General features: G+C 41.8%; 2 protein-coding genes across 6 annotated transcripts in view; one reads left to right on the top strand and one right to left on the bottom strand.

The window, feature by feature from the left end:
- Positions 1 to 531: 531 nt before the first annotated feature.
- Positions 532 to 17,341, bottom strand: AP5M1 (adaptor related protein complex 5 subunit mu 1). Of its 5 annotated transcripts, none has more exons than XM_075843344.1 (9): positions 17,011 to 17,341; positions 14,498 to 14,598; positions 11,945 to 12,590; positions 7,334 to 7,561; positions 6,963 to 7,102; positions 5,753 to 5,838; positions 3,114 to 3,232; positions 1,833 to 1,929; positions 532 to 666 (listed from the first exon to the last, which is right to left on the bottom strand). In XM_075843344.1, the coding sequence occupies exons 2-9, from the start codon at positions 14,563 to 14,565 to the stop codon at positions 584 to 586; spliced, it is 1,467 nt and encodes a 488-aa protein (XP_075699459.1). In that variant the 5' UTR covers positions 14,566 to 14,598; positions 17,011 to 17,341; the 3' UTR covers positions 532 to 583. The 5 variants fall into 5 exon arrangements, with proteins under 5 accessions (XP_075699459.1, XP_075699458.1, XP_075699461.1 ...); XM_075843343.1 differs by having other exon boundaries at positions 17,093 to 17,341; XM_075843346.1 differs by lacking the exon at positions 17,011 to 17,341 and adding an exon at positions 16,675 to 16,746.
- The window catches only part of EXOC5 (exocyst complex component 5), a 25,079-nt gene continuing 17,670 nt past the window's right edge, over positions 16,820 to 24,228 (top strand). The window contains exons 1-4 of the mRNA XM_075843342.1: positions 16,820 to 17,334; positions 20,275 to 20,369; positions 20,695 to 20,842; positions 23,589 to 23,783. Of these exons, the coding sequence (XP_075699457.1) occupies positions 17,308 to 17,334; positions 20,275 to 20,369; positions 20,695 to 20,842; positions 23,589 to 23,783 (465 nt within the window). The 5' untranslated portion in view covers positions 16,820 to 17,307. The remainder of the gene's footprint in view (positions 17,335 to 20,274; positions 20,370 to 20,694; positions 20,843 to 23,588; positions 23,784 to 24,228) is intronic.

Genomic DNA, 24,228 nt, shown 5'->3' with positions numbered 1-24,228 from the left:
CCACTGCCAGACTCCTCTGGCAGCGGCTTATCTACTTGCAAACAAAAGGATCGGGCATGTTGGAATCCAACACGTCCGACCCTTCTTTCCTCTGACATCTGTAATTGGGGGAGAGTCGGAACAGTGCCATACACATTGGATGGTCGGCTCATCCCACCGAAATTGACGGGTTTGGCCGACATACGTCTAATGTGTATCGCCACCTTAAAGGGTAACTAAACTTTTCAAACACTTTTTGACATGTCATAGTGATATGTCAGAAGTTTTGATCGGTGGTGGTCCGAAGACCTGACCGATTGCTAAAATGAGGTGGCAGAAGTGCCCCTGTGAGCGTTGTGCCGCTTAGCTTCTGAACGGCTTTCCTCGGACAGCCAAGCGAGAGGTACAGGTTCCTGGGGACATTGATGATTATTTCCAATAGATGAAAACACTTTCTATTGGAGAAAAATATTTTCTTGGGGACTTGTCACCATGTGGCAATGCAAATATTCAATTGTACAGTCTCCTAACAATTAAATACATTAAATAATATTTTTATTGTTCATCCATTTTTATTATTTACAAATATGTTTATTGTTGGGTGTTAGTCAAAGAAAGATCTGCATACGATAGGTGCTAGAGCCTTGGAGTTCCATATATAGTAGTCTGCTGAGATCAGTTCCCGTGCTGTAAGACATGAAAACAATATGAGATAAGGGCCATGATAAGTAAATCCACCATGACCCTGACCCTCGACCTCAACTGCTTAAAGAGGTTCTGTCACCACATTATAAATGCTCTATCTCCTACATAATCTGATCGGTGCTGTAATGTAGATAACAGCAGTGGTTATTATTTAGAAAAACGATCAATTTTGAGTTATGACCTATTTTAGATAGATGCTAATGACTTTCTTAATGCCCAACTGGGCGTTTTTTAGCTTTTGACCAAGTGGGCGTTGTAAAGAGAAGTGTATGACGCTGACCAATCAGTGACCAATCAGCGTCATACACTTCTCTCCATTCATGTACTCAGCACATAGTGATCTTGCGAGATCACTATGTGCTGTCACTTACTCACACATTAACTTTACTGAAGTGTCTTGAGAGTGAATGGACATCGCTTCCAGCCAGGGCACGATGTCTATTCACAATCCTGACACTTCGGTAACGTTTGTGTGTGACTTACAGCACAGCACATCGAGATCACGCTGTGCTGTCATTAAGTCCCACACAAACGTTACCGAAGTGTCGGGAGTGTGAATAGACATCGCACCCTGGCTGGAAGCGATGTCTATTCACTCTCAAGACACTTCAGTAAAGTTAATGTGTGAGTAAGTGACAGCACATAGTGATCTCGCAAGATCACTATGTGCGGAGTACATGAATGGTGAGAAGTGTATGACGCTGATTGGTCACTGATTGGTCAACGTCATACACTTCTCCTTGGTCAAAAGCTAAAAAATGCCCAGTTGGGCATTAAGAAAGTCATTAGCATAAATCTAAAATAGGTCATAACTTAGTCAAAATTGATCGTTTTTCTAAATAAAAAACACTGCGGTTATCTACATTACAGCGCCGATCACATCATGTAGGCACTTATAATCTGGTGACAGAGCCTCTTTAAGATACTTCAAATAGCCTGCTAGTGTGTATTGCAATGGAAACCATAAAAATAATCATTTTAAAAAACAAATAATTTGGATATAAAAAAAAAAGTCTAAAACGCAATTGTTCTAACCTACAGTGATGGATAATCTAATATATGCTTTTTTTGCTGTGTTTGCCTATTAGAAGATACATAAAGAGTGGAAATAGTGAAAAAAACAGAAGTGAACATTAAATGACTCTTACAAGTTATGATTTTTGGCTTTGCAGTTGAGAAGACTTGGACCGAATGCTGGTCGGTGTAACATCCCGTCAGACTGTAGTCAGGAATTCTAAATAAAAGCTATGGGCACAAAATGAGCTTCAGTAACACATGAACATTCAGACACACACAGGACATGAACTTGTGCAAGGAATATTCCACTTCCATGATATGTTTTTGCAAATTTCCCTGTTTTTATTTGTCATTTTTGTATGTTTACAGTTAGATGGTGAAGAGTTCCTTGAAGGGCTACTTTTTGGAACTGTAGCACCTTGAACTAAATGAACACTGTCTTCTGTATAGACAAAAATAGGAATGTCCTAATACAATATAGGACATAGTTTATTAAAATATTCACAAATACCTCTGTTTTGCAGTTTTACAATTGCCCATACTTGACATAAACAATGCACACATCTTCATTTGTTTAGTCCTCCACCCAAAAAGATGCTTGGAGAAATGACACGGACCATAAATAATCTAGTCGCTTTCCATGTCCAACACTGGTGTGGAAGTGTTGCGTTTACTAATTCAAATTCACAATTTGTTAAATATAATTAATCAAAAACATCTAATAGTACTGACATTTTTGGTGTAACAAAGTAAGGTAAACAAATCAAATAATAGTGGAATTAGATGTACTAATGTATCATGAAGGTTGTGTGCAAAATGGAGCCAGATAAGGACCATCAACAGAACAGACCGGGCTATGTGAGGGATTCATTTTTCACAAAAAGACTGCAATGAAGCAATTGGATTACTTGTCCAAAGAAGCTGAAGTAGTGCTCCATTGGATCTAGGCAGGATCCAGGAATGTACGGCGAGCTTTGGAAAAGCTCAATGTTTTTACAGTGCACATTTCACTTAAAGGGTTTCTCCGGGCATTTTATATCGCTGGCCTATCCTCAGGACTTCCGGCACCCACGCCGATCAGCTGACTGAAGGGGCCGCACCGTACGTCGATGCGGCGTCTTCAGTGTTTACCAGGCACAATGCCGTACACATCTGTAGTGGCTGTTGCAGCTCAGTCCCATTCACTTAAATAGAACCAGAAATGCAATCCCAGGCACAGCTGCTACCGATGTGTATGGCGCTGTGCCTGTAAACTGGGAAAAGGAAACGGCACCATCAATCAGCTGATCGATGTGGGTGGTGGAAGTCGGACCCCCATCGGTCTGATATTGATGGCCTATCCTAAGGTTAGGCCATCAATATAAAATGCCTGGAGATGCCCTTAAACAATAAATCTTCATTTCTTAACTCACTTTCACATAAGCTGTGTTTCCAACACAAATGGGATCCAGTGGGTCATTGGGGTGTTCCTCCGAGCTGAAAGTTACATTTCCAGACAGGGAAATCTCTAAAGATTTTGGAAACTTCTGGCCTGAAGATTATTGCAAAATTAAATCGATAAAAATGTTATATTAAACCCCCACCACCACATTAGTGTATATACCAGGGGTGGGCAAACTTTTTGACTCGCGGGCCACAATGGGTTCTAAAATTTGACAGAGGGGCCGGGCCAGGAGCATTTGGAGGGAGTGTTTGGGCCGGATATACTAAAGCATTAAATGTAGTGTGTGCAAACCTCATAGCACAGTAAGAACACTACAACCCAATTTATTAACTGTCTTTCAAATGTGAAAAATAGCCCTTATCAGTTAATAAATTTGTCTCAAGGAATATGCAAGATATGGCATTTACATACTATTTCGCAGATACTGGCTGATATTGTACTCTTTGAAAACCGCAACATCTTCTTGGCATATCAGACATACAGCCGTTGATCGGACTTCAGTGAAGAAGTATTTTGTTGTCCACTCCTTATTAAACACTCGGCATTCGCTGTCCACTTTCCTTCTCTTTGGTCCGCTCATTTTCACAGAAGGGCTTAATGGTGACGTGAAACGAAGTGAAAATTAAAGTGAAATAAAGAGAAATACGCGCCACATTAACAACGGTCAATGTGTTTTGAGTGCGCCATCTATTGGGAAAACGTGGGCATTGCAGGGAAAGGGGAAAAAAAAGGAGGTTTTTACTATAATTTGGACAAGTTCGGCGGGCCGGATTAAAAAGCCTAACGGGCCGTATGTGGCCCGCGGGCCGTAGTTTGCCCATGTCTGGTATATACATATATAACCCTGTATCTTGGATTAGCTTGTAAAAAACCAAACCTCCAACCAACTCCTAATTATTATTTATCCTTGGCAGCAGAAATGTAAACCAACAGCTCCAGTCTCTAGTTTAGTAATGCCCTATCTCCTAGCTAATCTGATAGGCGCAGTCACACAGAGCCTCCTCACAGCCTCTGACGCTGTCCTACCTATCAGCATGAAGCTGCTTCACACAATGTGAGAAACTGAGGCTGGAAGGAAGGGGGATCACTTCAAATAACCATATCTCGCGCTGTGAGATTCTAATGTTTCATATGGCACCAGGATCGCAGTTCTAGCTGTGACACAACCGGAGGTATCACCAGATGAATACAGTCAGGAATGGAAGCTGTATACTATATGATCACACTGTGTTGCTGGGCTGGGAAGAGGAGAACTGTATGATGCTGAATGGACAGCGTAACACAGAAAACATTACACCGCCCAGAGTGAAAAGAAAGAGTAACCTCCCATTTGGCAAGTATAGCCCAATTAGCATATTTAGAAAAATGCACATAACTTTGCAAATTCTAAGCGTTTTTGAAAAAAAAAAAAAAAATCACACTGTAGTTATCAGCATCATAGCGCCTATTAGATTAGTTAGGAGATAGGGAATTAATAAACTAGTGGAAGAACCTCTTTAAAGAGATTTTTCCAGTAATCACATTTATTACTATACACAAGATAGGTGATATATGTTCGCTGGGGGCTCCACCACTGGGACCCCCACTGATCACAACCCTTGGCTGTCTCCGTCAGGCTCAATAAGACATTGAATGAAGGGGCAGTGCACACGCGCAACCCCTGCTCCATTGAAGATACTCCGCACTGCGATCGTGAAGTGAGAAGAAACGGAGGTCAGGACTTCCGTTCTAGTGATTGATGGGGGTTCCAGTGATGGGGCCCCCAGCGACCATACATTTATCACCTATCCTGTGGATAGGTGATAAATGTAATTTATGGGAAAACCCCTTTAAAGTGGTTGTCTTGTTTAGAAAACCCATTTCATAAACCCTATAAGGGAATTCTGAGTTATTGGAGGAGGGTGCACTGTTCAGGAACCCACATCTATAAACCAAAGCGGAAGGCGGCTATGGAGAGCGTCTCTCACTCTGGAGGACCCAGTACATTCGTGTATTACACACATACAGCCCATTGATTTCAGTAGGGATTGTGTAATGCTTTATTTCTCCTGTGGAGGTGCTGCTGCAGGGAAAATGAACACTTGCTGCCTAGTTCCCTCACAGATTTTAGTTTATTGATTGGGACACCTCTAGCAAAACGAGATTATCTACCCCTTTAATCTGGGCTCTGCCAGTGTACTAAAGATAATTTTTTTTAAGATGTAAGAAATTGGTAATGTATTGTTAAATTCTAGCCTTCTTGCAAATGGTTAAGAAACGTCTAAAAAACCCAAAACAAAAAAGTGGTTTAGTCATGAAATAATAAAAAATGATGTAAAATAACACATACACCTCATCTCTAATTTGCATTATTTTCCAGTTCTGTGGATGCAGCCTGCAGTGTAAACAATGGAGGTTTTCATTCTAAAGGCTATGTCTATGCCAGTTGTGGTTTTATATAAGTTTAATGCCTTTAGTATCTGAGGACATATTATTTTATTTTTTTATTATACCAGCTTTGTATGTTTGCATTTATATCATTATACTCTTATTATATATTTTGCAAGAGAAATGATCAAGACCATATAATATTTTTCTATTATCAAAAACCCCCACGATAATACTTACCTATCACCCAAACTAGAAGACTCTTTTCTCTGGATAATTCAAGCTGCCCGTGACTTACTTTGTATTCAAAATGCTTTATCTGACCTCTGTAATACACAATAGCAGTAATAGATTAATGGAGCTTTACTATAATAAGGCAACACATTAGCTTTTACCTATTATCCCAATTCTATTTTTCCCAACTGACCATTATATGAGGTTTTTTTGTTGTTGTTTTTTTATTTTTATTTTTTTAAATAAAATGCACTTCTGAGCTGTTTCCACCTTCCTATTTTTGTGTGACATTTTAATATTCAAGGCACAATGGGTGTTGTACTTATTTTACATTTTAAGAAGAATAACTGAATGATTGATAAAACCCCAAAACGTCAACGGTGCTATAGTTAAATTGTATCAGACGATATCAGTGGGTTAGATCTAGGAAGAGAAGATAGAAGATGTATTGTTAGGGATGCATACATGGAAAGGTTCCTAGTATTATTTTAATAATAGAATATAATACCGCATAGAAATACTGTTTTATAATAGTTAAAAAATAAATGAGAAATAAGGTAGAATTAGGAGCAATAATTACAGCATTTAATTCTAATTCACATTATGAATGTGATTGAAATTGACACTACGGCATACAATCATTGACTGAGTGCAAGTGTCTGGTGTCCCTGCAGCGCACCTTTATATTCCAAAATACTAAATCCATGCTAAAAATAATTTAAAGCAGGTTTTAGGGAATTCATTTATATTATTATTATTATTATTATTATTATTAGTAGTATAATATTGTATTATTTGTAAGTAAAACAAATTTATAAATCTTTATTTCAAATAAATTTGATTTTTCTCATTAGAAATCAAAAGACCCCAATAGACATTTATTACACTATGGATCTAAAATGATAAAAAAAATAATAAAAAAAAAAATATATAAAAAAAAAATAATAATAATATATATATATATTTATTTATTTTTAAACTTGCAGTGCAAATGTGGTTTAATCCACTGTTTATAATAACATTGTGTATTTTCATGGCAATATTTTCAAATGAAAATCGTACCTAAAAAAATTTTTTTTAACAATTTTATTTTTGTATCTTACAGCATCAATATGTGTCATTTGCAAATATTATTTGAAAAAATTAATTTGCAGTCAATTACAGGAATATTGTTAGGGCATACGTATTAAAAAAAAAACAAAAAAACAAATCTTACTTGTTGAAAAAGGGTATTTGTGCTTCACAGTAATCAAATCCATTCTTGACGCTCTCGTGAAGCTTTAGTTTAACGGATATCTGTACCTGATGTCCATCTTCTGTCAACTGATAAAAACCTAAAATTGGCGGCACAGGTACCTGTAATAAAAAATCAAATAATATATAATAAAAAATAATAAAAAATTAAATAAAAAAAAAAAGTGTCACGCGCAGAGCATTTTCCGCAACCATATAAAGTCAGTATCCATGGCACCATATGGCCGTATTGGTCTTGTATCTACTGTAGTAAAATAAAGGAGATATTCTCGGTACGACTGTTATGAAATAAAATAGAGTACTATAAATCAAGGCTCCTAATTCCCTATTTACCTGTGATGTGTAGTAACACAATTGGAACAAATCAAAGGGAGGAATGAATGGAAATTTGTACGGCCCGTTGAAAGCAGAATCGTCTGTCACAGCCACGCTGCTTGAGATCAGCATGGAGGAGTCAATGGAAGTCACACAGGGATGGACCAGGATATCCTGAAGGGGGGAGCCATTGGCAGGAAGATTCAAGCCGACTATTACATTTGGGCTGATTGTTTCCAAATTACACTTTGGAAAGAAGAAAAAAAAAATGATGACGTTAATTAGATCTGTTTAAATGCTCAAACCAAGGCTTTTAATCCACACGTCCACTTACTCAGCACAAGCCTCCAATGACCCCCTGCGGAAATTGTGCATTAAATCAATCAAAATGTACCTTTTGCATAATAAAAAATAATAATAATGATTTACATAGGTCCGTACGTGCTAATAAGTCCTTGAGCCACTTTAGGTTGACTGCAATCAAAGAGTCATTATTTTAGGTAGTGCTGAATAAGTTGGTCCCTCGGAGTTAATGTCGCTTGTACAAAGATAAACAAAAGAGAAAACGGCAGGAGAAGAGCTGAAATGACTCGGGCTCCCACCATGGTCATTGACCACCACCTGCATCAACATCTGCCTGCCCTTCACTGGCTCCAGATTTGACTGCCCACTGCACCGTTTTCTGAATGCGGTTAATACATTTCGACTATGAGCAAACTGTGTAAACAGGCTCCTGCAAAACACTGCTGGCAGCGCTCGGGAATACCATGAAAAATCACTTCATTTTGTCTTTTTTAGGTTAATCTGAGCAGCTATTTATAAGCATCTGATTGCAACCGTTTCAGAAGGTACAGAAATTCATTCTTGGACAGTCCTTAAAAAAAATAGTTTTCTGGTGATTTTATTTTTATTTTTTTAATCAAGAGGCTGATAAAATGTCAAATGTATTTTGTGAGATTCACATTAAAGGCTTTGTTCAGGACTAAATGGTCTGTTTTTCTTTTTCAGAAACAGCGCCACTCATGTCCATGGGCTGTGCCTGGTATTGCAGCTCAGCTTCATTAACTTGAATGAGACCCTTTTTTAATCCAAGGCAATGCCTTTAATATGGGCCTGAAGGACACAGCAGACCCGGGTACACAGAGCCTGTATGTCCGAACAAGGCCCCTGTGGGTACAGACTACACAGCCGTAGGAACCACTTGCTACCAACATGGTGTTTCCGTACAATGATGTATTATAGCAGTATTCTCCCCTAGCATTGCTTTGTCCGTTATTAGGAATCCAATGGAACATGCCAACTTTTTTTGGGTAGGATTCACACCGAATCTGACAGGAAAAAACCCTGCATGCCGCCGTATCAAATCAAAGGCGTACGTAGGTACGGTAAGGCCTCATAGACTTCTATAGGCGCTGTGTTACGGCTTTGTAGAACTTGTATTCGGCATGAGGCATCGTAAAGACTTCTCTTTGTGGCCAGACTAACTACAGATGTTTATGCCTATATAAGTGCTGCAGCAGAGCAAGATGAGGTTGTCAATACTGCAATAAATTACAAGGAGAGGGATCACTGATCTGAATGCAGAAGGTGCAAAGACAAGATACACGTGCATGATAGAGAGACTACAGATGAGCACGGACATAAATGTAGGATCCTATTAAAGGGCACAATAGTAAACCATCAATACTGAGGATGAGACATTATTATTATTAATAAGGAATCAAAGTTTTAGGCCTGATGCACACGAACGTGTTTTTGCGGTCACAATTCACCCGCAAATCTGCGGGTGAATTGCGGTCCCATTCATTTCTACGGGCCCATGCACACGACCGTGGTTTCCAATTGAATTCTCTCATCACATGCAAGGACCACCCTATAACATACACGAGAGGTGCTGGTATCCATTGACACCCCTGACTGATATCTCAGACTACGCACGCTTAGCAGAGCCGGGTTTCACTTTCCTAACAGCTGTCAGAGATTTTACTTAACGGTATAATGAAGAAAATCGCATTTGCATACATGGCTTAATAGGAGAATAAATGCAATAAAGAGAATAAATGGAAAGAATAAGAAATCCACCAGACTGCCCAGTCATTCCCAGTGTAACCAGTTCATTTCCAATTAGCGGACATATAAGCTTCCAAGCCATATACATCCTGGGAATGAGATACAGAAACCGCATTCACTAATCACTCAAATAGCGGCTTACGGGGCAAAACAGATCATTCCGTAACAGGTAACAGAAGAAATACAATTTTCACTGCCGTTTCCTGTCTTCATGTTAATTCTTGATAGCCCATTAGACATGGAAAAAACATCAAGGGGAAATGAGATCCTCTTCTGTTCAGGGATAAACGTCTTACAAGTGAATGTGAAGAAGAGATATTCACAACACTGGTCGGAAGCCAAAATGCCGGTTCCCAAACAACGGCATTAACAAAAAAATTTACAAGGCCATTTTTTTAGGGTTTTTAGGGGAGACATTGGAGTGGAGCCGAGTTATCGATACTGTCATTGAAATGGATCTTGACATGAAGTAAAATATGTCACCGATTCGACCAATGAAATTTTCTTTCATATGCCCACGTACAACATGATACATGTGCTTCAGACATTCAGAAATGTCTCACCGGCCCCTACTCAAGATATATCTCTTCTGATGGATAAAATTCATCAGTACCTTAGATGTCATAGTCGTCTGGGAAATGTCATGTTAGATCTCACCATTTTAGGGGGGACTCACACGAGCGTGTATTCGGTCCGTGCGGGCCGCGTGGTTTTCACGCGGCACGCATGGACCAATACAAGTCTATGGGGCAGTACAGACAGTCCGTGCTTTTTGCAGGTTGCACAGAAGCACTTCCGTGCAAACCGACTGAAACAGCGCACCAGCTGTCAAAAGGATGAATGTAAACAGAAAAGCACCACGTGCTTTTCTGTTTCCGAACATCCAAACGGAGTGTCTTTGCGATGAGCGAAGCCGGACAAGCGAACCGAAATTCACCGGGTTCGGCTGAACTCGTTTTGGCCGAACCCGGCAAAAAAATTATCGGTACGCGACGTCAGGAGATAGTCACTGTCCATGGTGCTGAAAGAGTTAAACTGTTTCAGCACCATGGACAGTGACTTCCGATCCCAATATACATGAAAATATACATGACTTTTCCGATAACTCCCGGCGTCTTCCTCCAGTCTGACCTCCCGGGATGACAATTCAGGCCAAGTGACAGCTCCAGCCAATCACAGGCCAAGCACAGGCTGCAGCGGTCACATGGACTGGCGCGTCATCCAGGGAGGTGGGGCCCGATGTCGAGAGGCGCGTCACCAAGGACGCGTCACCAAGGCAACGGCCGGGAAGTTCTCGGTAAGTACGAACTTTTTCTTTTTTTTCAACAGGTTTTTCGATATTGTGTTCGGCATTCACTGTCGAGGGTGCTGAAAGAGTTACTGCCGATCAGTTAGCTCTTTCAGCACCTTGGACAGTGACGGGCGTCGACTAGCCTCATCTCTATGATGGCGGCTGCGCGAAAATCACGCAGCCGCGCATCAGACACGGATGACAACGGAGCTGTCAAATGGTTTTTGCGCGCGCAAAACGCAGCGTTGTTTGTCTGTATCTGCCCTTAAGATCATTCTCAGCTAAAACAAACCAAAGTTATACAGATTGATACATTATGTTGCTTTGAAACCACTTGTTACATGAAGTTCTACCTGCTATACAACACACTGCCTCACCTTGCAACACAGACTTGTTTTAGGTCTATATAAAGCAATCAAGACAAAGGGGTAAAACTGCAGGCACAATAAATATTTAAAAGGGAAGTTTCCCTTAGGCCCCATTCACATAGCATTTGTGCTATCCGCACACACAAATATATATATATATATATATATATATATTATATATATATATAATATATATATAAAAATGTGTACCACTGAAAACAAATACAAACTTGTACCATTTTCTGTTTACGTCTGTGTTTTTTATAGCATGTACATTTAGCGTATACTCATACGTTGGTATATGTTTCCGTCCGTTTTTTACCTAAAAAAGTATAAGTTTTTTTTTAAAAGTGAACACTGGTAGAAAAAAAATGGATAGATTTATTGTATGTAAACGGATACAAACGTATAGTATTACGTTTGCATACGTAGTCCATTGAGATCAATGTTAAGAAAAACGTTACGTTGTGTATACATTTTATGAAGTATATGATAATGTAGCAGACGACGCTTTTCAGTACTTTCCAAAAACAGTATTCCAACGTAAACCATGACAAACATAGACCAAACCGATGCTATTTTGGTCTACGTTTAACCCATTATATTCTATGTATACGCCGAGCTATACATTTCAATACTTTTTTAGTGTTCAAAAACGTATACGCCCGGCGGATAGTGCAAACGCGATGTGAACGGGGCCTTATAGACATTTTCTGACATGTTAAAGCATGGCATTAGGGGGGTCTGTGAACAGGGGCAACACATGAAGAAAGCTCAGACATCCGAAGACAATGATGGCATCGTCTAACATGACTCAATGCCATTTATTATTGATTCTCCCTTTGTATTCTGTGGACCAAAAATAAATATATACTTGCTGTATATAGTATATACTGTTACCTTGCAGGAAACGGTCCCATACACCTGCCACATGTCACTATCATCACCCTTGTCATACTGTGTGGAATTCACTTTCTCGGTTATGTAAACTTCAATTTGAGCTTTGCCCTTTTGTTTGCTGGTCTTCCATGCTGGAGATTTATAGGACTGACTTGCAGATGCGTTGCTGAGATTATCGGGCAGTGCAAGGAAGTTGGTGTCCACCGGAGAGCCCAGCGGACAGGCCTGCGTTACCAGAAGAGAAAGCTGCGCGACCCGCGAGGAAATGTCCGCCTCAGTGTTGTGTCCAGAATTCACAAACTGCATAATCCCAGATAATATGGAAAATGCCTCAGAGATACTGTTAATACTGATGAGCGGTGGGGCAGGAGTCAGAAGCTGCTCCACCAGAGGAAGACATACGTGGATGAAGTCACCACTCTGAATGGCCAGGACAGGCCAGAGGTTCCCTTCCGAAACCATCAGGGAGTGTACATTTGTTTTACTGATCCTGGCACAATTATCTCTGTACTCCACAAAGTTTTTATTCTCGTCCGTCAGTCCCAGTTCATGGAGTAATGCGTTCAAGAGGTCTACATCGTCCGGGACGGTCACATAGCTTGACCTGTTAAAGGCCTTAGCTCGTTTCTCCACCGTAGGGTAACGTCTGGAAGACACAGATATACCGTCTATTACCACATTTTTGGACTGTAAAATGCAATATTTCGCACACCCCCTGACTGTTACCATGAAGGGGGTGTCAAGGAGTAGAAAAAAAAGGTTGCTTTCATCCAAAAAAACACAGGGGGGGGGGGAAGCCATGATTTTCTAATCCTGTACAATCCCATTAATAAAGCACAGTGCTCATAAAAGTATTAACCCCCTCTTGTACCATAGACCACCAAGAAAGGGGGCATTGACCCTTCCATTATCCAAGATCAGGAAAGCAAACATTAAAGGGGCATTTCTAACCTAGACATTTATGGCATAGAAAGGAATACCCCTTTAAAGATGACCTGTCACTAGGTCCTACAAAGTGATTTATTAAACTCACCTAATAGCTGCTGTGTCTATTAGTGCAGCGGTGTTTGTCCCCCCGTTGCTGAGCTATGGACCCCTCTTTATTTAGCAACCAATATGGAAACGACCCGCTGGCTAGCCAAGTGGGTTTGGCCGCCAGTGATTCTTAATGGGCGGAGCTACCACAAAGCCTCTGACGCTCAGACAGTCTTTAGGGAACAGCCTCACGCTGATAGGTCAGCATTAGAGGCTCAGTGGTAGCCCCGCCAAATCGCTTTAGGCCAAACACACTTGGCTAGCCAGCGGGTCATTTCCATATTGGTTGCTAAATATCGAGGGGTCCATAGCTCAGCAACGGGGGGGGGGACGCATAGGTACAGAAAAAAAACACCTCTTGGCTCTTAGACACAGTGGCTATTAGAGTCTAATAACTCACTTTGTAGGACCTAGTGAAAGGTCCTCATTAATGTCTCAAGTTACCCTATAGTACCAGGAAATTAAACATTGAGGCCTAATATACACAACCATAGTGGTTTTGCGGGCCGTAAAATCTACTGATCTATTGCACTCTATTTGTCAGCAAAAACCCCTTTGGCCTCATGCACACGACCGTAGCCATGTGCACGGCCGTGATTTTCGAGTCGGACAGCCGCGGAGTGTCACCCGCGGGCCGCCCGAAAATCGTGGGCCTTGCACATGGCCGCGTGCATTCATTTCTATGATCCCGGACCGCAGTACAAGTAATAAGACATGTCCATTCTTTCTGGACCATACACGGACCATACACGGACCATACACGGACCATACACGGACCGTGGAAACCACTGTAGTGTGAATAGGCCCATAGAAATGAATGGGGCAGCAATTCTCCCGTGGATTTTCGGGGGAATTGCGGCCGCAAAAGCACGTTCGTGTGCATGGGGCCTTTGTTGTGCATCCGTGTGACATCAGGATTCACAGATCCGCAACAACAAAAAATATTTCACCAGTTTGTGAAGAAGAAATTCCAAACCGTAAAATGACTTGACCTAAATTCACGGTCCCCACATGGATCCGTGGAAAACCACGGTTATGTGCATGGGGCCATATAATTGAATAGGTCTGCAATTTATTTGCAAAAATGTGGATAAGTTGCGGACACAAGAGCATGGCCGTGTGCACGAGGCCTAACCCCTCTACTGCCCTAGACCACCAAGGATGGTGGCATTAGCTGCTTTACTTCTCTTTGACCTGGGAAGCAGGTATTAATTCCCCACTACCCCAGGCCACCATGGAAGCTGGCATTAACGCCTGCGCTACCCTAGACCATCTGTGAGGTCTAAAAGCTTTTCTTCTCAATTTTTTGTTGTCTAAAACATGATTACAGTACGGGACCGTTTTCCGCAGCGAGGCAGGGGCTCCTAGCGTCATAGATAACTATGACGCTAGGAGCCCGTCTCCTGCAGTGTGTTCGGCCCGGGAAATGCGCCCGACATACAGACCGTATATCACGGGCAAAACACGCTCGTGTGAATCCGGCCTAAAACAAATACAGTAGTTGAAGTTCTTTATTACCTTGAGAATTTTACCTCTCCTTGCCCCCCTGGCTGGTGATATAAGATCCATAGTCCACGGATCGGCATTATTTTTCTGAAAGATTCACATCAAGCTGCGACCTGAACAAACATTTAAATAATTAAAAACTGTAAAATATATTTATTAGAATTAACAAACATATTGACCTTGATCTGGAAAATTCCACAAAATATTCCTTCCATTTTTGGAGGTACTGAACACATATAATGTACCCGTGCACATGTACCTTTTTATGCAGCATAATTTTAAAAACCTCTAACAGCTTTATCTGCGTTCCAATAATGCCGTTTTTCTACATCCTATTACTGTACAGTGCTTGGTGTAGAGAAGACTTCACAGATTGCAAGAGCAAACTCCGTACAAACACTGGAAAGGAAGGAATGCTGTGAGATTTCAGCTCTGAACCCTACAAAATCATGAATGCAGCTCTGCAGTAGAATACACCCAGGATCAGTAAAAAAATGATGCAATTCTAGATGTAAACAGTAAAATTATGTTCAATGGTGAAAATATTCCTTACGCTTTCTTTTTCCGGAGGTTTATTGGCACAATAAGCTCACATAAAATACTAGTGTATACAGCTCGTGCACAGACCCTGTATGCCTGGAATCACTAGGGGTCTGTATGACGGAGCTGAAGGCCCTCCGTGTGCTGCTTTATGGTGCCTCTGTATAAATATGTGAGGAAAAGTCTTCACATAAAACCAGATGAACATAGAGCTACAGTATAAGCCCATGGCAGGCTATGGGCACCATATTACACGTCCGTACAACACGGGTCCATAATATAGCCATGTGCAGAGGTCCTTAAAGGGGTTTTCCCATCAGAGACATTTATGACGTGTCCACAGGATATGTCATAAATGTCAGATAGAATCTCTAGAATGGGGCCCCCCAAACCCCGTTCTACTGCTGTGTTGTGGCTGAAGCGTGTGATTTCTGACCGTGAGTTACGGAAACAACGTAGAACTGAATGGTAGTTACGGAACAAGCGGTGGGACCCGCATCTATCTGATATTTATGACATATCCTGTGGATATGTCATAAATGTCTCTGATGAGAAAACCCCTTTAAAGGCTTTGTACACCTTTGAAAGTTATTTTTTTTTTTTATATAAAAATGTCAGTGATTGGTGCAACTTTCAAATTAGTTTTTATTAAAAATAATTTTTACTTTTTGAGATACAGCTGCTTTGTATCCTGTTTACAGAGCAGCTGTATCATTCACTGAATGCTGTACTCGTCGGGCCCGCAGGACTGACGGGTTCAGTGTCAGTGGGTCCTTGTGTCTCGGACACGCAGGATCCACCGGTCACCCATTACATTTAAGTTCATAACTTAGATGTGACAGATTACAGGCGGATCCTGCATGTTACGTCTGACATGCCATAAAACTTAAAGGGGTATTCCAGTGGAAAACATTTATTGCCTATCCACTGCATAAGTGATAAACGTTCGATTGGGAGTATCCGTATATCACTAGGACCACGCGCGCATGACCTGGCTGATGAGTACTTTAAACGAAGGGGTCATCTAGGATGAGAACTACCACTACATCCCATTCTATCAGAGTCCTGGAAACATCTGTGTGGACAGGCGGTACAGGTTTTCCTACTAGAATAGCACTTTAATTGTGGCCAAAACCTCTAAAGGAAAAAACCTTCAATTTTTGGGGTCGAGTATATATCGGTGATCGCAGCTATTGCAGGTTGACATTCTTACACACTACACCAGTGCACTTTGTGATAAAAATCATTATTTTCTGCATTTGTTTATGGGGTGAACACAAAGAGAAAAACCCGTTGAAGAATCACAATAGCATTGGCAGGTTTTTTTCTTAAAGGGGCTATTAGGGAGTTTGCGGATATTAAATTAGCGCCGTTCACCTGCTGCATATAGAAAAATGAATAAATTCGCTGGTAGGTTTGAAATTAAAATGAGTCCCGATCCCAAACACCACAGGCATTTGTAACCTATACCACAGTGTCAATGTGTCTTCCATCTTGAGCCATGTCCGGTGGTCACATGACTGTATGCTCCAATGACTAGTGCGGATACAAACTAACATGTGACCACAGCAGTATTTGGGCTATTAGTTTGACAGAGCAAATATTCTCCTCACGGCCGCCACTAGTCGTTAAGACCCTCAGCTTCCTACCCCCTATTCCTCAAACACACAACTAAAATCTTCGCCGCGGCTTTTATACAAGAGTTGGTGTCATGTGACGCAGCCTCTGACGATTGGTTGTGGAAGAAATAAACAGCGGCGCAAAGCATTGTGGTAAGCCAAAACGTTTCCCTTGCCAGCAACAAAAATGGCGACCAGCGATTCGCGAATCAACACAATTTTGTGCGGTTCACTAAACGTTGCGAATTTGTTCGTGCATTCCGCCAGGTCACGTACACGAGCAACCCCCGCATGAAGGCAAAGCGCATATTAATATAATCTAACAAAGCGGGGACCGTAGAAGTATAAGTCCCAGTATGCACTGACCCTAGTAGACGCCTTGTAAGGAATTCTGGGACATGTAGTTCGTCAGGGTTGTACGAGAAATGTTTCGCGGCTGCGCCCTCACCTGATGCCTCCACACACGCTGTCTTGTGCTTCGCTCGGTTCCCACTTGTGCCCGCAGGTCAGAGGTCAGCAGCTGTGGGATGACGCTTCCGCTCTCTGTCGCCGCTTCACTTCCGGTAACAATGGCAGCTCTCTGATCCCCGCCCGCCCGGGAACTACCTGGTGCTGTGTCCGGAGCCTGTCCGCGATTTCTGATTTGGTTTTGCATATAGCGCGATGGCCGCTACAGCGGAGCTATTCGAGGTGAGTGAGTGTCCGACTCATCCCCTGCAGTTACTGTACACAGGCTGCTAAACCCGTGTGTTATGGGGGTCCCGCAGCAGCAGTCAGTGTAGGGGGTAGGCTCATTATAGCTGCGTTTGTTTCTATGGCAACATCACAAATATTAACAGGGGCTTTGCACTGGAAGAAGCGATGGGACCCCAGCTTCCAGTGATCGGTGGTCCCCCCAGCTCACAGAGCCCCAGCAACGTCTGACATGTCTTTATGGTAATCATAGTGTCACCTTACAATCATTAAAGGGTTATTCTGGGGCACACTCACATACTGAGGCACGAAAAGAAAAGAAAGTACAATCTATTTTTAACATTTTCAACGCCATAATTTCCGTTCTTTCTGCGCTTTGTTAAAAGCGACGTCATGCCACGTATGGATAATCACAGCCGACACCGGTGACATTAGTGCCCCAGTGAGAGTTTCACGCAGAATCCGCATGAAATCTGGGGGACCGTACACACATCGCAGAAATAAAAGTCACGTGACCCTTATTTGCAAGTATTCCTCGCGGAATCCCTCCATTCAGTTTAGCTCCGTTGAATGGGGCCAATCTGAGTGTGGGACGTTACATTGCACGTCCGCGGCAGATATTCGATTGTCAGCCTTGAATTTCTGCCGCAGATTCTCTACTAAATCCGACGCATCTGAGCAGAGCCTTACTATGGATGGTACGTCAACGCTGCAGCCCAAGTTTGACAAAGCGGTCACTAGGCGGAGCAGTAGCTTGAAATAAAAAAATATTATTAAAGATATCCATTGAGGGCTTATCTTTAGGCTAAGTTCACATGTGCAGGATTTTCCATAGGAATATCCGATGTGGATTTTTAAAAGAATCCGCAGGAGAAATAGGAGGCTGACACTCTGATTTCTGCCATCAATGTGCATGCGGATTAACCACATAACTTATCAATGTGTGTTCATTGAGGTCTGAACCCTGGGATCCCCACGATCAGGGTTTGCTGGAAAGGGGTGGGCTGATGTGTTTGGCTCACAGAGGACTGGATACAATGATATCCACTTTTCAGTTATTAGCTGGTCTAGGAGAAGCCTCTGAATGTATAAAAAAAAATATTATTTCCTTCACTGACAACAAATAGACCTCGAGATTGACGAGGAATTGAAACATTAAAGCGGTTGTCCAGTCACGGACAATTGATGGCCTATTCACAGGTATATGTGGTGTATTCACAGGAAAGGTCATCGGTATATATGATCGGTGGGGGTCCTACACCCGGACCTATGCACTGATGAGCTGTTTTGGCTGCCGGCATCGGATGTTATGCAGTGTTCGGAGCCGGAAGCAGATGGCTCCGTACACTGCGTAGCGGCCAATGCTGCAGAACAGCAACTCTGCTCCTATTCACTTGAGTAGGCGCAGTACTGCAGCACGGCCGCTATACTGTGACCAGAGCCATCTGCTTTCTGGGTTGGGCATCTGGTACCTGGAGGCAGCTGATCGGTGCGGGGTCCGGGTGTTGGACCCCCACCGATCATATACTGATAAGCTATCCTGTAGCTAGGTCATCAGTTGTCGGTGCCTGGGTATATTAGACAGTTGCAGAACATTTCATTTAAATAGTGGTTTAGATTTAGTTCCATAGAGTAGGAAATTTAGTGCAGCCTGCTTGTCATATGGTGAGATCTAATAGTGATGAGGCGGCTCATGTGGTTGCCTATAGCTGCATTATCAACATATAATATATACTGTACATGCTGTATATATTATGATGTTACATAACAAGTTTCTATTTGGATAAATATAAAAGTGTAAATATAATATATATATTGGATGTAGGGAGTGTAATGTTACACGTGGTCCGTTTTTAAACATGGGGATTGTCACTGAAAGCTGAGGTGTAAGCTTAAGTCTGTTTTCCTGGCCATTTTCATATTATATTTAAGGACGTTTCCTGCTCTTTCCCAGACAATGGAAGGAAATAGACTCGGTGCTTATTTTGCATTCAATTCCGTGATGTGTTCTAACGTGTGCACAGAAGTTCATGATCTGCCATATAGAGCCACTTAATATAATTTATAAGGGAAAATGGGCTCTTAGTCCTCATGCACACAGCCTTGTTCGGTCCGTGATATATCAGCCGCATTTCCCGGACCAAACGCAATTCAGCGAGCCGGGCTCCTAGCATCATAGTTATATATGACACTGTGAGTCGCTGCCTCCCCGTGGGACTACTGTCCTGAAAACAACATGTTTCAGTACGAGACCGTATTCCCGCGGGGAGGCACGGACACCTAGCGTCATACATAACACAGCCGTGTGCATGAGACCTGTGCATGCTGGGCGAATTAGCTGAGGATTTTCCACAAAGCATTTAATTGCTCAAAATGGTGTATTACAGTAGCAGCAAAGTGCAGTTTAAATAGATCTAATCCACACGCCGCAGAAAAAAATGTGCTGAGAAAACACGCATAAATTAAATACAGTGCGGATTTTTAATCCGCAGCATGTGAATTTATATGCTGCGAAATAGTTTCACTTTTAAATCTTGCCATTTTTGCACCATAAAAGCTTTTCATGTGTGGAAAATGAACATAGGAGTTACGATATGTAGAGTGACCGCTGACCTCTACACTTTTTTTATTTTATTTTGCTCGATCACGCATGCATAGGTACCTACTATTTATTTTTTATTTTTTTCATAAATCAGTAGTATATGTAAATACATGAAACATTGTAATATACCTTATTAGTGGAATGTAGCATCTTCTTCAACTTTCCAGCAGTCTGTAGTTCCCTGCCTGATGGGGAGGAGGAGGATGCAGCTGCAGTTTTGCTCTCTCTTGCGCTCGCGCTCCCTTGCTCGCGCTCCCTTGCAGTCCCTTTCACTCGCTATCTGTATCGCACGCTCTCTCGTACTTCCTTTAATGCTCATGTGGTTGTTTTTCTAGGAGCCATTCGTTGCTGATGAATACATTGAGCGACTGGCATGGAGAACACCAGGAGGAGGATCCAGAGGAGGAGCCGAAACGTTTGATCCGAAAAGGTATTGACCGTTTATTTGAGTAGTGTGAGTTTACGTGAGTTCTGTATTTTGGGAAGGTGAATGGCACTTGGCTGTATCCTTGCTACTCTTATAAGAAGATGAACTATGGTTTATTTTATTACTCCTCCATCTCTGAGACATTGTGACAATCACCCGGATTAATTCATGCCGTATTTAAATTTGCATATTTGTTTTGCGTTGCTCCGTGATTGAGCTCTTCACACAGGATTCTGGTCTTAGAAGAAACTTTTGGGTTTTAGTTGCTTTTGGTTAATTTAGATGTTATTTAGAAGGGATCAGATTAAAGTAAAAGTCTGTATTGCAGGTTATTGGAACAATTTGTCAATCATATTGAAGAGCTGAAGATAATGGATGAAAGGATTCAGAGAAAAGTGGAAAAATTGGAACATCAGTGCCAGAAAGAAGCAAAAGAGTTTGCCCGAAAAGTTCAGGAACTTCAGAAAAGCAACCAGGTGAGCGACAAGTCAACTACAAGTTGGTTTAACCTCAAGATTTATGGTGATGTGGAGTTTCGCCGTTTTTCATGTTAGTGATGTGTGTAAAGTAGAAGCAGCTTGATGGAAGAGCGCTGTCCGACCCTATTTATACTGACTCTTATTTTAGTCACTTGCTACTTTGTCTGATGTTGGGCATCCGCTCTCTAATTTTTCTAGATGTTCCAGGTAAATCCATAACTTGTTCAGGGGCTGATAATAATAATAATGTCCACTATTATCGTTGACAAGTTACATTTTTTAATTCTGTGGCCAGATGACCATGTATACTCCGTGTTGAGGAGGCAGTTGTTACCCCTGTATGTGATGGAGGACATTGGGGATACAATCCTTATCCTCAACCTGGACATATGACTGACAATGACTGTGAGACAACAGCCCATCATCGCAGTGCGGTGCCACTCCATCACTTATATATGCTAAAAGGATTCTTCGTTCACATGGATCAGATCTGTAACTTGTTTCATCCCTTATAACAAGTGCTTCTTCTTCTCAGATTAGTAGCCCTATGGCAATATCAGGGGCTTCTGATAGTGAGACATTTAAAGAGACTCTGTCACCACATTATAAGTGCCCTGTCTCCTACATAAGGAGATTGGCGCTGTAATGTAGGTGACAGTAATGCTTTTTATTTAAAAAACCGATCTGTTTTCACCACTTTATTAGCGATTTTAGATTTATGCTAATGAGTTGCTTAATGCCCAAGTGGGCGTGTTTTTACTTTAGACCAAGTGGGCGTTGTACAGAGGAGTGTATGACGCTGACCAATCCGTGACCAATCAGCATCATACACTTCTCTCCATTCATTCAGGCAGCGCATAGGGATCCTTTTAGATCACTATGTGCTGTCTTATACTTACACATTAACAATACTGAAGTGTTTAGACAGTGACTAGACGTTCCACGGGGTGTCTATTCACAATCTCTGCACTTCGTTACTGTTTTTGTGGTAGTTACAGCAATGCAAAGCGTAATCTCGTTGTAACCTGTCATTTACCGCGTAATCTCGCGGGATTACACTTTTCTCTGCTTTAACTACCACAAAAACAGTAACGAAGTGCAGAGACTGTGAATAGACATCCCGTGGAATGTCTATTCACTGTCTAAACACTTCAGTATTGTTAATGTGTTAGTATAAGACAGCACATAAGGATCTAGCAGGATCCCTATGCGCAGTGTAAATGAATGGAGAGGAGTGCATGACGCTGATTGGTCACTGATTGGTCAGCGTCATACACTCCTCTGTACAACGCCCACTTGGTCTAAAGTAAAAACACGCCCACTTGGGCATTAAGCAACTCATTAGCATAAATCTAAAATCGCTAATAAAGTGGTGAAAACAGATTGTTTTATTAAATAAAAAGCACTGCTGTCACCTACATTATAGCGCCCATCTCCTTATGTAGGAGACAGGGCACTTATAATGTGGTGACAGAGCCTCTTTAACATGCCCCTATTTGTCCCATTATGTGGTTAGAACAACGGATGGGACTGAAAAATATTGTGATCCTACTATGTGTTATGTGCCCCTGCCAAGGCCTGTAGAAGTATCGTTAGAAGGAAAAACCATAGACCAAGCCATAACCAGCAAAGTGTCTTCATACCCTTTTTTTTTTTTTATAGGTCGGATCAAGTAGTTACACGGTTATGTTCCAGTTGTTTTTGTCATGTTTATTACAGCACCTAGAATCTTAATAACTAAGGCTGCGTTCACATCTGCGTCGGGGCTCCGTTCATGGGTTTCGTCTGACCTTTCCCTCAGGGGAACCTGTGAGCGGAATCCTAACTGAAACAAACGGAAACCGTAGGTTTGCCAACGTTGTGTAAGGGTTACGTTGTTTAGACGGAATGAATAGCGTAGTCTACTACGGTATTGATTGCGTCAAAACGACGGAACCCTTAAACAACGGTGACAAACGGAAACCATTTGCACTGGATCCGTCATCATTGAAATCAATGGTGATTCAAACAAAAACCTATAGTTTCCGTTTGTTTCAGCTTGGATTCCGTTCATGGGTTCAAAGCTCAGATGGAACCCAAGAACGGAGTCCCGATGCAGATGTGAACTAAGCCCAAGCTTTAATGTACTAAATAAAAATCCGATAAATTTCCCCTATTGTGTTATAATTTCTATTTATCACATTTTTGTTTAATATTGCGACTTTTGGGCCTTTTACGGAGCGGGGTCACAGTAGCCCTACAAATTTATTATAATTTACGCCAAAAAACTGACGGAAATAGTAGCCAAAATCTACCTGGCGTAGGTTTAACTCTGTGGGGCGTAGCAAGGCAGAGGCCTGTGCCGGGCCCCTACCTTGCCCCCCACCCATCAGACTACCTACCTCTCCCCCAAATAAAACATTTGTATACTCGCCTCACGACTCCGCTTCTTCCCTCTGGGTCCTCAGGCTTCCTCTGCATGTCGCTGAGAGATGATGATGATGATGGTTCTACACTGCAGTTATTTAACCATATGTTCAGTGGGGGGGGGGCTTCAGTAACCTTGCTTGCAAAAAAGTTGATAAATGTTGCATTATGTTTATCGTGGCATCCTTCAATATAGAGTTATACGGGGATTTTTCATACATTTATTTTTTTTTGCCAGAATTTATATTGTATATTTACTGACTTATTGTAACAATGTCGCTGCGGTGTTCTGATTCTTTACCGTACGATAAACCCTCCGCACTCTTCCGTCCTTCAGATTGCTTTCCAGCATTTCCAAGAGCTTGATGAGCATATCAGCTATGTGGCCACGAAGGTGTGCCATCTTGGTGACCAGTTGGAGGGGGTGAACACGCCGCGGCAGCGAGCTGTGGAGGCCCAAAAACTGATGACCTATTTTAATGAGTTTCTGGATGGAAATCTGCAGTCTGATGTGTTTAACAACTCTGAAAAGGTAAGGGCTTGCCCGCAGGGCGTGAAGTGATTGCAAGCGACAAGCAGCGTTGCCCTAATTGCTTGGACTTGCGCTGGTCGCACTTCCAGCCGTTGAGAGACTGACTCGTTAAAGTTTAATTGTTCACAAGTGTGCGTTTACAATATTATCCTGCCGAGCGCCTCCAGATTTATTTATACTTTAAAATGTTATTAACTGGTCTTTTTTATGTTAGATTTTCTGCCCAGCTGATTGTATGTTTAATTCAACAAACACTTTGGCTTTTTTTTAACGTTTTTATAGCGGTTTTACAGAAGTGCATTAAAAACGGAAGGAGGAGGCTGCAGTTCTCTATCTTTTATCTAGATAACCATTTTATAAAAGTAATGTAAAGGCCATAGTGATACTTAGAGATTGAATCTTATCGAGACCACTCCTTTTTAAATGGTCGCCGAGGGTTAAGGTC

This window comes from Rhinoderma darwinii, chromosome 12 (assembly GCF_050947455.1).
Source record: "Rhinoderma darwinii isolate aRhiDar2 chromosome 12, aRhiDar2.hap1, whole genome shotgun sequence".
In the NCBI taxonomy this organism is placed as follows: domain Eukaryota; kingdom Metazoa; phylum Chordata; class Amphibia; order Anura; family Rhinodermatidae; genus Rhinoderma; species Rhinoderma darwinii.
The sequence above is the reverse complement of the archived record's forward strand: the minus strand, read 5'-3'. Positions and strand labels throughout refer to the sequence as shown.